Below are 15,857 nucleotides of genomic sequence, written 5' to 3' on the forward strand. Positions count from 1 at the left end.
CACAGCCTTGAGGACGTTACATATTCACCCAGCCATACAGATATCCCCTGACAAGACTTACTACTGAATGGAATAATACAATCCACAGTGTTCATAAAGACAGGTTAAATTCTGTAAGAGGCTGAATCTTCAATAAACAAACCAGGTTACATTTACAACAGTGCAGTTATCTTGAATTAAGTTATAGGATATTTAACTTGATTATATTGGTGGTAGTGCTGAAATAAACACAGTGACCAAAAGCAACAATGCACAGTCATATTAAAATTACCCATGATAACAAACTATGACATACCTGATTGACAGGCTGTACTGCAATCAATAATTTATCTAGAGATTCGCATTATACATACATCTATAATCACACAGGTGTGCTTAAGTACACTTAAAATGACAGTAACATGGCATTACGAACCACAGCTACTCCAACAGACTCCAAAGGAGAGATTAAGTTTCAGTTTGGCCAAACTGCAAAAAAATGCACAAATCAATTAAAAATAGATTATGGTACTGCATTAGCACTGTTCCTGAAAAAGCTGCTGACTCTGTCAGGTATGTGATTAGGCTAATGCTTAGCAGGTGAGTAAACAATTTAATTTAATCAGGACCACAGTCATATTCCTGCAACCAAATGAAACTGTTTTATTAACACAAACGGTGCCAGCCTGCTATGAGACTGGCTATGCACCATATGCACCAGCTAAAGGTAGGGGTGGAACTAAAATCAAGTTTACAATAATACAGCTTATCAGACTAATGAACTGACATTGCTTCCCGTGCTATTAGACTGAACATAAAACACACCTGAGAAGCACTGTACAATGCCATGCCTGATTAACTCTGTGTACATCACAAACTTCAATCCCTGCCAACCCCCTGTACCTCCCTGGTGCTTTTACACAACTCCCCCAAAAACAAACACCACTGAGTTGAATGGAAGGAAAGGAGGATTAGCAACTTAAGGGTTTGTTAACTGTTGGTATTTCTCACAAAAAAGTCACGTCGTCCTGGGACTGCACCCAGCGCCAGTGGGCATCGTACTCCAGGTGCATTTTGCTGTTAAGTTTGCACCCCTCCAGGTCAATCTTGCCATTCTTGTACGGCTTGAGCTTGGGGCTCTGGCTTTTGCCCAGCTTCTCGGCTAAGCAAGCTCGGGCTGACTCCGGGGCACCCCCTTGCCTGCCGGCTTTATCTGGAAAACCATTGCTCCTTCCCGGCTGTGTCTGCCCAGCATCCTTGCTGGCAGAGGCCACTCTTCCAGACTCCGGTGCTTTGGAGGTATCTGCAGCGAACTTGGCCCAAACCGGTGGCTCCTCTTTGGGACGCTCAGATCTGACCAGGGGGGAGCCTGCTGCACCCCCAGTCCGGTCAGACACTTCTGTCCCCAAAGGAGTGGAGCAGAGGACGGACTCGGAGCTGGAGGGACAGTACTCATCCATGTCATCAGCTAGGGTGTCCAGGTAGCTGCCGATGGAGATGTTGTCCAGCTTGTCGTTGGGGTCCTGCAGGCTGCTCCAGCTGCCCCTCAGGGATGTGTCAGGCCCCTCGCCTAGGCTGTACTGGCTGCTGGTCAGGCTGCTGCAGCGGCTGGTCAGGGTGCTCCGCTCCTCCAGCAGCCACTTGACCGCCTCGATGCCCTCATGCACCGCCACCAGCTGCTGCAGGATCTTCACATCCACAGAGCGCAGGTGTGCCTGGGCGGCAAGAGGGAGGGGAAGGGGGAAAACAAAGGAAAATGGTAAGCAAGGATGTGGGGGGAAGAGAACAGAGGAGGGAGGGGGCATACAGGAGGGAAGAGAATGTGTAGGAGTGAGAGGGGGAGGGACAGAAATGTTAAGAGATTGGAGATGAGCAGAGAGGGAGGAGGGGGAGAGAGAAATGGACAGACAGCAGTTACTTAAATTTGTCTTTGTTTAAAATCCCCTGCCAGGGGTGATGAGTGTTTATCCCTGCATCACGAATAATGATTAAAAACTGGAATGGATAAATAATCCTTCACCACAGATTTAATGTTCGGGGGAGTTGGGGGAGCTAGATAAGTAAACCCAAAAAAACTGGAGCTGTGTGGAAAACACCCAGAATTCATTTCAGGAAATTGTCCAGGTGAAGAAGGCTAAAAGATATGATATTGCTTTGAGAATAACTGCTCATCCTACTAAGCAGCACCTCTCAGCAGCCATTCAAAAAAATATTGTGTTCTCTGGATGTTCCCCAGCACTGTGGGATGGGTGCCAGCTGAGCCCATCTTGCTGTGAAACAGCAGATTGGTCATCATGCTGTGCCAGTCAGGGCCCACGGCACAGATTAAACAGACGTCCAATGAAACGCATACATGGCACACTTTACCCCATTGCCCTAAAATCTTTCATTGTGTTGTATACCCTTCTGCCATCTGCACTTCTGTGACCCTGCAGGTCAGTCAATAACGCGGCCCCCTGAACCCATTGATTACCCAGCCCACCCCCACCCTTCAATTCTTCTGCTGCCATCACCACACAGAGGTCCACACCACTCCACTATTTTGAAAGAATGAACAGACAAGGAATTCTAAATAACTGCAGTTATATAGGTTTAACTTGATTAATGTGTGAAGGGATTGCCTTTAACCGTTGGTTGAAATAGTTTTCATACACACAGTAACTTAAAATAAAAATCTGAATATGAAAAGGTGGATGGGTTTTCTGTACCTGAAATATATTTATATAATTGTATAAAATTGCCAATTGAGATGTGACTGGTAACAAAACATCTCTTTTAACTTATATTAATGTGATAATCTTTAACCTTAAGGTATTAATGATCATTGGTAGCTCATTTCCCCACTGTGCTCTGATAAAACTGAATTTATGCCCACAGAAAAATTATGTTGAGGACCACTGGCATGTATGTACCTAGGCTAGAGATGAACACTAACACAGAATACCAGAGTGGTCTGAAATGAAATGAGATATGGGTATAGTGGCATAACACAACAACATCAAATAATCTTGACCGGAGGACATGAGCTTAGACAGAGGAATGGTAATGTACCAGACACAAGGATAGGCTAGAGGACAAATCCAAGAGCCATAACTCTCTGTTTATGGCAGATTTTCACTGACACCATACTCTTAAATTGGATGACAAAAAACCAAGGCGAAAAAGAGAGAGCATTATTTCTGCGCTATAATAAAAGAGCTGGCATCCAGGACCACAGACGTCAGGGCTTTTGCGGGCAGAGCCCTTGTGAGCTGGGAGATTAATGAGGGAGGCAAGGAACATTCCCAGGGCTCCAAGCTGAGTTCCCTGCTGACGTAGGGGTCCCAGCAGCGCCCCTCTGTGCGGGAGCCTGCTGCACACTGTGGGGAGGCAGGAGGGGCCCTGGGAATCTGCCAATCAGCAGCCCAGAGAGGAAGGAGCGTCTCACTCTTCGCAGCCTCGAGAGCCTCGTTTCCAACCGCAGCTGATGCCACCCTGCCAGCCCAGGCGTCGGCTGTCTAATCTATACGAGCTACTACAGCTCGTTTTCCCCTTTGGGAAGCCTTTTGAGAGCCTCGTGCGCTGTACCTCACCAACAGCATAGAAACCTTGCAGTGGCCTTCACATGAGTCTCTACTGCATACACAACATCAGGGGCTTCACAGTGTCACAGCCTTCTGATGTATGACCTGCTGTTCCCTTTCACTAAGACAATTAAGTGGAAGCTGTATAGACATCAGAGGACAAAAGTTTTAAAAAATCCCATAAAATGAAATGATAGAACTACCCAAACTGTAAAAACAAGCATTTTTGAACACCCACAAACCACAGAAGGGTTGCCAAAGCATGTCCCAGAACAGGACAAATTAGGCATTCTTCTCTATCTTCAGAACAAAAACATATAACAGAGACATAGTGATAATGCTTTGCATTTACACTGTACTTTGAAAGAATCTTAATGAGCATTACAGTGAGGGGGGAGTCGCTTACGTCACCGATCCTTCACTTTCCTTCACCAATCAGTAGCACTCAACCAGGTTATGCACAATGGCCATTTTGCACTTGTACATTACCACAGTGCTAATGTAGTAACACTGGGTGATTTAGATGGGGGATGATTAAACAGCCAGGACATTAGGACAACACCCCCACTCTTTGCTGTGAGCACCACCGAATCTATAACGACCACATTTATTCAGGACCTTGGTTTAACCTCTCATCAGTCTCAGCTGTCCAATTCCAAAGATGTCATCTTCTACAGCACAGTATCTTCATTACTACACTGGGACACATTGATCTGGTTGGTCCAGAGAGGAAAGGGGTGGCTCTATGGCTGACCCCCACCTATTTCCAAAAGAGGCTTCCCATCTAAGTTATAAGCCTGCATAGCGCCAGTCATCTGGCAATAGGCTACACTACAGGGTGAAACAATTACTGAAACAGTCTGCTGATGTGCGCTAACAATTCATCAATATGTTATCATGGTCTCCATTTTGCATTAACAGAAATGCTCATATGCTAATAGGCTTCCAGTCATCGCAGCACCATCTGAATTAATTCATCTGCAGAAGCCCGATCTGAAAAGGCATGTGATGAAAGAGTGAGTGAAAAACACTATACTTAAGGTTAGACATTTGCTTTATTATTAAAGATTTTGCTGTTCTTAACCCATAGTCCTTTAGCTTTATGTATTAGTGAACAGGTACTATTGTAGATGTCTTTCTAAACATTGGTGTTGAGACTCAGAAAGTATGCCATGAATTTCTTTAATTGTTTGTTTATTCCAGATGAGCTCTTAATTGATCTGGAGACCTCAGTGTGTCTACTTTTAAGGGTCAAAAAACTCAGTTGAAGAAAATGGTTGCTTCTAACTTTTTTAATATCACATTCAATTCCAAAGACTTGTTTCCTTTCAGGACATTAGATAGCTGTGAAATGGAAGCCAGATCAGAATTCAGGTACCAGCTCAATCATGTCTGATTAGGAGGACAGTTTCGATGAAGACCACTAAAATAGTGGGTGCCCAGAACCATGGTTGAGAGACAAGGAGGATAAAGTGGTACTAAGGAATACAGTGGAGCAGCTTGTAAGGATTAAGGAGCCAAAGGAATCAAACTTCAAAAGGATTACATTTCATATATATAAATCTACATATTATGTTCACTTTCCTTTCTTCACCAAAGAGCTATGACAAAAAGATCAGTAATTACAAGTGATTGAAAATGATTCTTTCCTTTGCAATTGAACACCAACATTTGCACTTCAGCAGTTCACCTGATCCTTCATCATGACAAATCATTAGTTTCCCTCAGCTGTCTTTTAACACATGAAATTTTGCTGGTGTTGTTCAGTAATGGATGGTTCATCACCAACATTTTAATACCATCTTAGTACAAATATGAAAGCCTCAGTTCAATCATAACAGCTACAGCTTTGGTTATATTTTGGTTATATTTTAGCTGTTATCTGTAGTATGTGGAAAATTCTGTAACAGAATTCCTTTCATATCTAAAGAATTACAGAATCAAAGACAAGCAAACCAAGAAGATGCTATGGAACCCACAAAAAGAGAAGCACACTAAGCACACACAGGCAGGCCAGCATCAAATCTGACAGCTGCCACTTCACTTTATGAAGTGGCTTAATTTACATTAATCTACTTTACATGCATTCCCCTTGTTTTGATGACTACATAATCCATTTCAGTGTGATTTATGGACAAATGCTGTTTGATAACTTAGTGTGGTTGAGTGTGACAAAGGCTCTGTGCGCAATCTTAAAATAGGTCCTATTACCCTTTATATACACACTGTACACACATGACTGTGTATACAAAATGAGGCATGGAAAGTGTAGCTAGTTAAAATAGTATTCAGCCCTGAAGTTGTAGGTATGGAGCCAAACTGAAATAGCTGTCTAAAGAGGTGCAACATCTTGACCGTGTCTGTACAAATCTGTGACAAGAATTAGTTGCACTTTGTTCAAATAGAGGTAAATGTAGAGGCAGCAGCACAGAAGCATTTAATCTCTGGCTACTGGTAGGGAAAAAAAATTACATTTTATCACCTCTTCATTGTGTAGTTTTCCATGCTGAACAGCAGTTCCAGGTGCTTTACGAGCATCAGAAACAAACCCAGGTCTTTCTGGGGAGAGCTGTGAAGACAGGAAAGCTTCACAGCTGATCCCAGATGGCACAGCTCAGTCCAGCACAGGACACCGTGGGATCGCACTGCTGAGACCCTCCAGGAACAGACCCCAGTGCTCGCCCTGTCCTTCAGCTTTCACAGAGAGGACAAACACTGGCTCACATCCTCCATTTCAACAGCCTGTCAACCACAATATCCATCTCTGACAGCATGATTGGGTGAGCACATCATGTGCCAGGCAAGACACACCAGCTCTATGGACCTTTTAAATGGGATGTAAAGGAGGGTCAAATAACAAACAGGGGATGTTAAAAAAGCACAAAAAAGACCTCCAGACTGAGGACTGACTAAAGAGGACTGCCAACTTCCAGCACTCACAAATTGTAAATGTGACCTTTGTCTGTGGCCTAACCTCACCCTGCCAAAGTTTATTCTGATATTATAGTTTGTATTAGTGCAAACTTGGCAAACATTAGACAAATGAAATGAGCCCACACCCATACCCAGCATTGGGTAAAAAGGAAACAAACAAGTATAATCAGTGTGGACAGACAGACAGAAATCATATAAAATGATATTCCTTTGATAAATGTCCTATACTTTTGTTACATTTTAAACTACACAAACATACAATCTATCCACACCTATCAAACTTCTGCATGACACATGGTTAAAAGTTTGAATACTGTAAATATTGACACACTACTGTCCTCAGACTCTCACCCCTGCATATCAGACAGATTGTATTGCATGACATTGTAGTGTATGACACTCTCTAACAAACAGGTGCCTTTGATTGAGGATAGAGAGCAGGGAAAGAATGACACTGCACAGTACCATACAGTAATCATACCCTTGAGAAATAGACAACAAGATCATTGGGCTTGATTTGATTGCTGTATTTGAAAAGGCATTTGCACAATTTGCAGTGCAAGGGCACATTTCTCATGAGAACATATTGCATCACTGCTCTGTATCTAAAGTACTGGATTATGAATTCAAAATGGATATCACTGAGTTCAGAAGAGAGATCTAAAAATTCTCTATAGCTGTCAGCCTGTTTATTGATTCAGATCAGAGTTAAAAGTCTATCAAAGACCTTCAGCAGACTATGCTAAAATGGATCTTGTGGATTTAAACAGTAACTTTGAGCATTCTATTTTAAGGTATGCTATTTTAACAAAATGTATGAGTGTTTTCTTAAGGTTCTTTTGGCATAATTTAAGAGAGGCAATGATAGTGTAGGGACCTTAAAACAGTCCAACCATAACCAGGCTCCTACTGTACAAGCAGTATTTATACTTTGGCTCTAGTTCTGGCAGTTTCCAGGTCAGGGTCCATGGTGCACACTCTTGGTTGCATGTGAAACTCAACTATGATATGAGGCACAATGACACTCTGCTTCAGCTTGATCTTCTCACATCCATTTTGTGAATTGCGAGAAGTTAGAAAGTGAATGAGTGAGTAATGGATAACCAGAACTGTGGAGAGACGGGAATCTGATTGGGAGAGCAGTATTCAGGACTATGGAAATCCACTCACAGAGATGAAATATCAGCCGGACTCAGCACCAGATATTTTACTCTGCTGAGTGGTGCCTGTTAATCATACCGATGCCCACGGCAGACTCTGACTCAGGCTGATGAATGGAGATGACCGCCAGCAAATCATGTGGTCGCTGGGTGATGCTGCCCAGTGATTTATGTTAGTTAAGCAGTCCAAATGTTTCCAATTCAATCAAGACTTTGACACACCATGAAACCGCAAATGAAAGACCTTGGTTAATTTCCACTCTGTGTATAGTGGACCCCTGTCTAAATATCTCAGACAAAGGGGGCAAGCAGGACTCTACAGGGGAATTATAGTCTGATGTGGAAAGACAAGTAACACAATCCAAAGAGGATGCCATCAGACAAAATGTAATTAATATAACCACTAAAGAGGACATGCCCTTCAAAAACAGGCCTGCTTATTACACTGGATTTTAAAAATGTGCAGACATCAATCCAACATGTGACAATAACTGCACTGCCTTTCTATTGGACAAGCATCAGTAGACATTAAAGCTTAAGAGCACCAGAAAGCAGATGCTTCCGCAGTCACACATGAATACTGAATACACGTTTTTGCTTATTTGTACGCATAATAATCCTGACTACAGCGGTTTGTTAAGAAGTGGCATGTGACAGAGGATTCTCTACCCAAAATAGAATAAAGAATTGTATGCTAAGCACTCTACATGTCCCAACAACAGCAAACCTTATTTGAATCAGAGATGATCATCACTGGACAAACACTGGAAAATATTGGCTATCCTCACAGCAATCTAGGAGACCAATCACCGTGGCCACTCAGACTGACCATTGTTGATTAAATGGTGTATACTTTCAGCACAAAAAGAAAAGCCTCTTGTGAGAACATCCTTTTTCCACTCTACAATAAAATAACTAGACTTACGAGCATATGTGCTTCAGATAAAAATGTCACTGTCATGATTGATGTAGCTTGTTGGAAAACTGTCAATGTTTTGGATTTTTAACCAAAAACATATCAGTTGTTTCCAATGCACACTGTCAGTTTCCTGGAGTAGGCACAACAGTCAACAGTCCAGAACCTTTTGTAAGATGTTGAGGGGATTTCAAATTTGATAGTGATGTAGCCAAAGATTTTCAGCACTGTGTTACCACAAAAAAGTTCAGTCACAGCCTGTGCATGTGCACTCAACCTTTGGATTTACGACATTCTACGTGCTGGGAAAACAACCTTAGGCCTGGGGTGTCACTGCTGGGGTCCTGAGCCCATTTTTGTGTTGCTTTATAAGCACAACAAGGACAGTGTGGACAGTATTAAACATTGTACTATGTACGCTTCCCAGAAAAGCAAAGTGTATGTAATATACATTAATAATTACACACAAATTTATGTTACCTATAAAAGGCATCATATTTACAGCTTGCCATAAAAAACATGAAACCAAATTGTGGTGACACAGATACTGCTTTAAAAATAGTCATCTCCTACTGCTCACTACAAGGACACCTCTGCCTATAGGTTAGGGCATGCATGTCCAAAATATCACACCCAACACCCCACTCTTAAAGTACAGTACAAACCTTGTGCAGTATCCGAATTTAAATCAACATGCACAAACAGATACAGAAGTATCTCCTAGCAACCAAGCCACCTGCCAAGGCTTGCAGAATGAAAAGAAGCTAAATTATTGATTACAAGTCTTGTTTGGGGCCATATCAAACAGCATTTACAGCTGGGTCCATAAGTATGTGGACAGTGACATGATTTTCATGATTTTGGCTCTGTACACCACCACAAATTGAAATGAAGCAATCAAGATGTGATATAAACAAACATATAAACCATTACGAATTACAGCAATTTTTATACATAGTCCTAGAACCCAGGGAGATCACCAAATTCTGGGTTTCCCCCTAGTGATACTTTGTCATGCCTTTACAGCAGCTGTCTTGAGTTGCTGCTTGCTTGTGGGTCTTTCTGCCTTCAGTTTTGTCTTCAGCAAGTGAAATGCATGCTCAGTTGGGTTGAGGTCAGGTGACTGACTTGGCATTGAAGAATATTCCACTTCTTTGCCATGAAAAGCTCTTTGGTTGCTTTTGCACTATGTTTTGGCTCATTGTCCATCTGTACTGTGAAGCGCTGTCCTATCAGTTTTGCAGCATTTGGCTGAATCTGAGCAGGCAGTATAGCCCTATACACTTCAGAATTCTTCCTGCTGCTTCTGTCAGCAGTCATATCATCAATAAACACTATAGTGACCCAGTTCCATTGGCAACCCCACATGTCCAAGCCATAACACTGCCTCCACCATGTTTCTCAGATGATGCGGTATGCTTTGGATCATGAGCCGTTCCTTCCCTTCTCCATACTCTTCTCTTTCCATCATTCTGGTACAGGTTGATCTTAGTTTCATCTGTTCAAAGAATATTGTTCCAGAACTGGGCAGGCTTTTTATATGTTTTCTGGCAAAGTCTAATCTGGCCTTCCTATTCTTGAGGCTAAGGAGTGGTTTGCACCTTGTGGTAAACTCTCTGTATTTACTTTCATGAAGTCTTCTCTTGATTGTAGACTTTGACAATGATATGCCTACCTAATAGAGAGTGTTCTTGACTTGGTTAGATGTTGTGAAGGGGTTTTTCTTCACCAAGGAAAGAATTTTGTGATCATCCACCACAGTTGTCTCCCATGGTCGTCTAGGCATTTTGGTGTTGCTGAGCTCACCAGTGCGTTCCTTCTTTTTAAGAATGTACTAAATTGTTGATTTGGGCGCTCCTAATGTTTCTGCTATCTCTCTGATGGGTTTGTTTTGTTTTTTCAGCCTAATGATGGCCTGCTTTACTTGTATTGACAGCTCTTTGGACGTCATATTGAGAGTTCACAGCAACAGCTTCCAAATGCAAATTCCAACTCCAGACCTTTTGACTGCTTAATTGTTAATGAAATAAGGAGGGAACAGCCCACACCCGGCCATGAAACAGCTTCTCAGTCAATTGTCCAATTACTTTTGAGCCCCTGCAAATGGGGGGACTATGTATAAAAACTGCTGTAATTCTAAACAGTTTATGTGATATTTTTGTTAAACCCCTTTAATTAAAGCTGAAAGTATGCACTTCAATCACATCTTGATTGCTTCATTTCAAATTCATTGTGGTGGCTTACAGTGCCACAATCATGAAAAGTGTGTCACTGTCCAAGTATTTATGGACCTAACTGTATAGACCTCAAATAAAACCAAATGTATTTCAGAACCAGCTTTGGCACCTCTTCTCCAAAAAGCTATCCAAGCAGACTGCCAGGAGACCCTGACTCTGACAATGATATATAAAAAAATGAAACTGAAATGTACGCACACGGTGATAGAAGGGTGGTCAATACAGTCTACGTTTTGGATCGCATACTGGTTTACGCTGATAAATGTATGCGTGACTCACTCTGAATAGCCATTTAATGTTTCACATTTTATTAAGGATAAGGATATGAGAATCTACACTTGCAGCCAAACAAAACCTGTGTGTTATGTATGCTTTACAGAGAGACAGTCATGACAGGAAAATGAAAAATCTTACCATTTCGAGTTTTAAGTCTCTTATTTTTTCCGCGAGGCCCTTCCTCCCAAGGTCTTCTTCCTCCTGTGCCTGGAACATGCTGTCTCCGCGATGCGAGGCATCTTCCCGCATCCACTTAAGCAGTCCCTCCGGCGTTTTCCTGCCAATTTTGAGCTCCAGGTCTTTTAAATCTGGTATGGTTTCATTGACACTACTTTCCTCCATGATGTCTTGTTTTATTTCTGTAACTTTATTTATTTATTGGTCGGATATTGACAGTTTAAACAATTAAAACAGCTACCTCCGTTTACAGTGACAGTGGTCTATTCACCATTTACGAAAACATTTTCAATGACAAGGAAATGCTTCAGCCTCGAAGGAAAAAAAATCCTCCATTGCTCCATCATGAAAAAGCAATCGCTAAATTGCTAGCTATAATAATTGCCTACAGTCTGCAGTAAAAAAGCCCACACACTTGCGGCAATTTCATTTGGATACTGCAAACACCCTCGTTTTCGGTCTGAGTGAAAAAAGAACGTCGCGTTTTCACTTTTCTGCGAATTATCCACATGTCCTCCATTTATTTAATTTCTATTGAAATGTTACAATGTTTGACAATGTCCAGAGCTTTCCGGTGAGATGCTCAGCTACAAGTTACATCGTGCTCAGAAAAGCTAGCTGGATACTAATGTTGTATTGCATCGCACAATGACAGCTATTTCCAAAGAAAACATGTTTCTACACAGGCGCAGCAACGATCGTCATAGTGGAATATACGGTCCTTCTGTGAGTTTTCCTGAAAATACCGTGCACAAATTGCTCCTGACAGGCGATATTTATCCAAAGTATCTAGACGCTGCTTCCACCTGCATGAAAGCTGCCGAAGCAGAAAACAACACGAAGCGCAACTTAGCCACCATAAGTACTGTAATATGGCGTCCTTACCGTAATATAACTAGTACAAACACGTTTCCGACGATGCGTATTCATGTGATTCCAACTCCTGCTAAACTGAAATTGGCTTGTATGGGCACTCTTCAGCTGTAATTATTACCACCACAACTTCTAATATTACAACTATTATTGTTGTTATTTCTGGTGCTATAAATGTAGTCATGTTGACGTTGCTGTGAAGTATTAGCTGGTTGTAGAGATGGTGGTAACTGTAGCGTCAATATTCGGGGTTTTTTTTCCCACTTAAATCATACTATACAATACATGTCACTGTATTGGGAGCAACTATATATTCAGTCAATTCAGTCAGACTAAAAATGACACAGATATAGAATTCAATTAAAGTTTGGGTAAAAAAAAAAAAATCATATTTTTCAGAATTCCAAAATCCACTGGAGCAAAGGAACATGTCTGATTGGAAGTGTAACTGCAGTCAGTGACTACTCCATTACTGCAGGACTCAATATACATTTTTCCAGTATAGAAACATTCATCACCATACTGCAATTCTGTAACATCTAACTTTAATTCACTCTTCACTCATATCTACTATTTAATCAAACATTCCCTTGGATGAAGGTGTCAGACTAATAAACCAATAAATCAATATATGAAACATGCAATTATTCATTTAGGTACAGAAGAAGATGAAGAGAAAGAAGATGCTTGTGCATGATATCTCTGCCATCTGTCTGCTTGCTATCCGTCGCTCCAAAGATAGAGATGTCCTTGTGTCAAAAATGGGCAAGCCCTGATCACATCAAATTTTTGAGACAGAAACCATTTCACTGTCCATTAAGTGCCTACCTGCCATATCATAAGTCCTGGATAATTTTTGCACTACCCAGTGACATATCCCTATCTCTCTCTCTCTCTCTCTCACACACACACACACACACACACACACACACACAGTACCAATATGTTAATTTATTTGGCATTTTACTCAACTCCAGCACATGTTTCTCCAGTGGCTGAAGAGCCTGTCTTCTCACAGGCAGCATGATGGTGAGGGAAAGAAGCCTTTTTACTGCCGCTGGCAGTCAGTTAGTGCAGCAGAGCTGAGTGGATCTTTGGCAGTGCTCACGCTAGAATCAGTCTGCTTCTTTTAGGAAGTTCTTACTTGAAAAAACCTGAAAGCGCCTAGATGAGCCATGGTGCCACACTTTTAACTTTAAATCTTCACAGAGGATATCATCATGTATTCTCTTACCCATGGTCTAAAATGATTAAGGTAATGACAAATATAGAATGTTTTGGTTTTATAGATATTATATAACCACGTTAGAGGCCCTGACAGGGTAGTCAAATGAAATCTACAAAAGTAGTACCTAATTTTGGTCACTACCATAATCACTGAATTTTTAAATATAGAAAATTATAAAAATTAGTGTCCTGAAATTCAGTGTCAGATGAAAGTCAATGAGTGAGGGGAAAATCAAGGTCACTTCAAATATGTAGAGGATCACTGGAGAGTGAAAGTAAGAAATGTCTCCTACTGTATAATATTACAATGTTTGGTATTCTCAGCACCACTGATCTCAGATCAGAACAGATCAGATGTATGTTAGGGAAGGTTAATAATTAAGATTAATATGTGGGATGAATGCGGCTTAGTTGTACAACAGCAGATGCCGTCTTTCACATATATAGGGCATATCCTAATCCTCCAGAGAAAGAATAATTGGTTGTAAGAGAGTGTGGGTAGTGTGTATCCTCATTAACTTGTCCTCAACAAATCCATTCTGCTTCAGATAGCCAGTGTTCGACACTACCAACAGAAACTGAACAGAAATGCCTTTTGCTTGACTTTGCAAAGACTCAGAAACTGAGAGAACTCTGAATACCATGGCAACAGTTGGGATATGAAATATTTATCATCCACCTCCTACGCACACTTCGCGTTAGCACTGTTCCCACTGTATCGCTGAGTTCAATAGGTATCACAATATATACACCTCTTCTTTATGCAACACTACGTTGAGGTCAAAGTATATCAGTGAAAATTGTCATAAACAGACTATCACATGACTGGTGTTCTTAACAGACAGACTGTGTGTCTGTTTATAGAGCCTGTGAGGCAGGGTTGAACAGTACAGATGATCCATGCTCCACAAATGTATTCCCCTGCACTGCACACTCACCTTAGTGTTTCCTCTGGCTTTGGGCCCACTGTGATGACATCATTAAACAGCTGCAGGGCAATGGCAACAGTTTGCCTTATGCTAAACTCATTTTGGAGGATAATAGAAAAAAAGAGAGAAAAATACAACAGCCTCATTTTTTCCAGCTGAACTGAAGGAAACTATTTGTGAAAAAAAGCACCAGGAAACCATAGACTGTGGAAAGGATCAATGTGAATTCAAGAAAAAGACTGATCATATTTCTCTTTGTTGGTTCAGAGACTCTCTATCTTCTGGGTTGTCTGGGAGGATATACATCTATCCGTGGGACATTCCCACTGTACTACACATCCGTGGAGGGAAATCACATAAACCTTTAAGGTCCCTGCTTAGCTTCATTTAATGCAAAATGTGTCAGAGACATTAAGAAAGGATTGTAACAATTTAATAAGAACAGCCTAGGAATGATTCTAGTAATGGCAGTATATGAATGGCTTCTCATCCTTGGAAGAGGAGTCAGCTCAATCCAATGAAAAGTCAGAGGAAAATGGAAAAATCATCTGGAATAACCTCCACATGCTATTTTTACATGGAGGTGCAATGTATCCCTTTGCAGACAGTACAGGAAATGACAGCTCTTACCTTTGCAAAAGAACAGTATTAAAGCTGTTTGCCCAATATATAGCAGAGTCAGGACTCTGGGATTTTGCTTTTGTTAGGAAGATCAAAAAACTAAAATGTGTCACATATGATCTGAGACTGTTACAGAATTAAATGGAATTCAAGTTGTCATCATGGGCCGTCTGAGGCTTGAACTCCTAACTCTTGACATTTGCTCACATAAATTGAATATTAGGTTACTGTAATAGTAAATGGAAATTTTGGGCTATCATTAGCCTATGCCATTAGCATTCAGCTTTTGTTCAGGGCACAAGTAAGAACAATTGATACTTTCAGATGTTTGCAGGACTGTTTTCCTGTATGAAATATGATACTGATTATAACTTAATGTTATGTTAGACCTGAGGCATAAGACATTCCAAACTGAATAAATGGTATATTTTAATGAACATCAGTATCTCTCTCTCTCTCTCTCTTTCACACACACACACACACACACACACACACCAGCTGTAGCTTTTTCAAGTCTTATGCTTTTTAATTGTATCATTATCAACCAGGTGGTGTATAATGGAATAAAGTTTCATAAAGAAACTGAGGGGAAAGCTTCACACAGTTGTGGTTTTATTTAGGTGTTCAATTGATAATTGCATGAGTTTTCATCTACAATACATCTTACTAATAAACCTTACTAATCTAATTGGAATTAAAAGCCCTGTTTTACTGAAATATACATGTCTTTTAAAAGAATCATGTTTGAGAGATAGATGGGCTGTCATGAATGTCAAGAATGTGGGCATTAATAAGCCTTTTGTTAAAAAAGGACAAATCTACTCTCTGGTGGTTGTAAGGAGTATTACAATTGTAAACATCGAAATGCTGAAAGCAATTTCACGAAATAATTCAACTGAATAAAGGTACAGATGGTCATGTAATTGTAAGTAACTCAAAAATATGTGAAATAGTATTACTCCTTC

General features: G+C 40.9%; 1 protein-coding gene across 1 annotated transcript; it reads right to left on the minus strand.

The window, feature by feature from the left end:
• Positions 1-466: 466 nt before the first annotated feature.
• lurap1 (leucine rich adaptor protein 1) lies at positions 467-12,054 on the minus strand. Its single transcript, XM_036522381.1, has 2 exons — positions 11,204-12,054; positions 467-1,694 (listed from the first exon to the last, which is right to left on the minus strand). Exons 1-2 carry the CDS (start codon positions 11,405-11,407, stop codon positions 987-989), a joined length of 912 nt encoding a protein of 303 aa, XP_036378274.1. The 5' UTR covers positions 11,408-12,054; the 3' UTR covers positions 467-986.
• Between the last annotated feature and the right edge of the window lie 3,803 nt (positions 12,055-15,857).

This window comes from Megalops cyprinoides, chromosome 2 (assembly GCF_013368585.1).
Source record: "Megalops cyprinoides isolate fMegCyp1 chromosome 2, fMegCyp1.pri, whole genome shotgun sequence".
NCBI lineage: Eukaryota > Metazoa > Chordata > Actinopteri > Elopiformes > Megalopidae > Megalops > Megalops cyprinoides.

Bases quoted from the DNA above. Each gene is read 5' to 3' on its own strand.
- lurap1 (XM_036522381.1), bottom strand. From the start codon at position 11,407: ATGGAGGAAAGTAGTGTCAATGAAACCATACCAGATTTAAAAGACCTG. The intron at 1,695-11,203 runs GTAAGATTTTTC...CTTGCCGCCCAG, and splicing joins GAGACTTAAAACTCGAAATG to GCACACCTGCGCTCTGTGGA.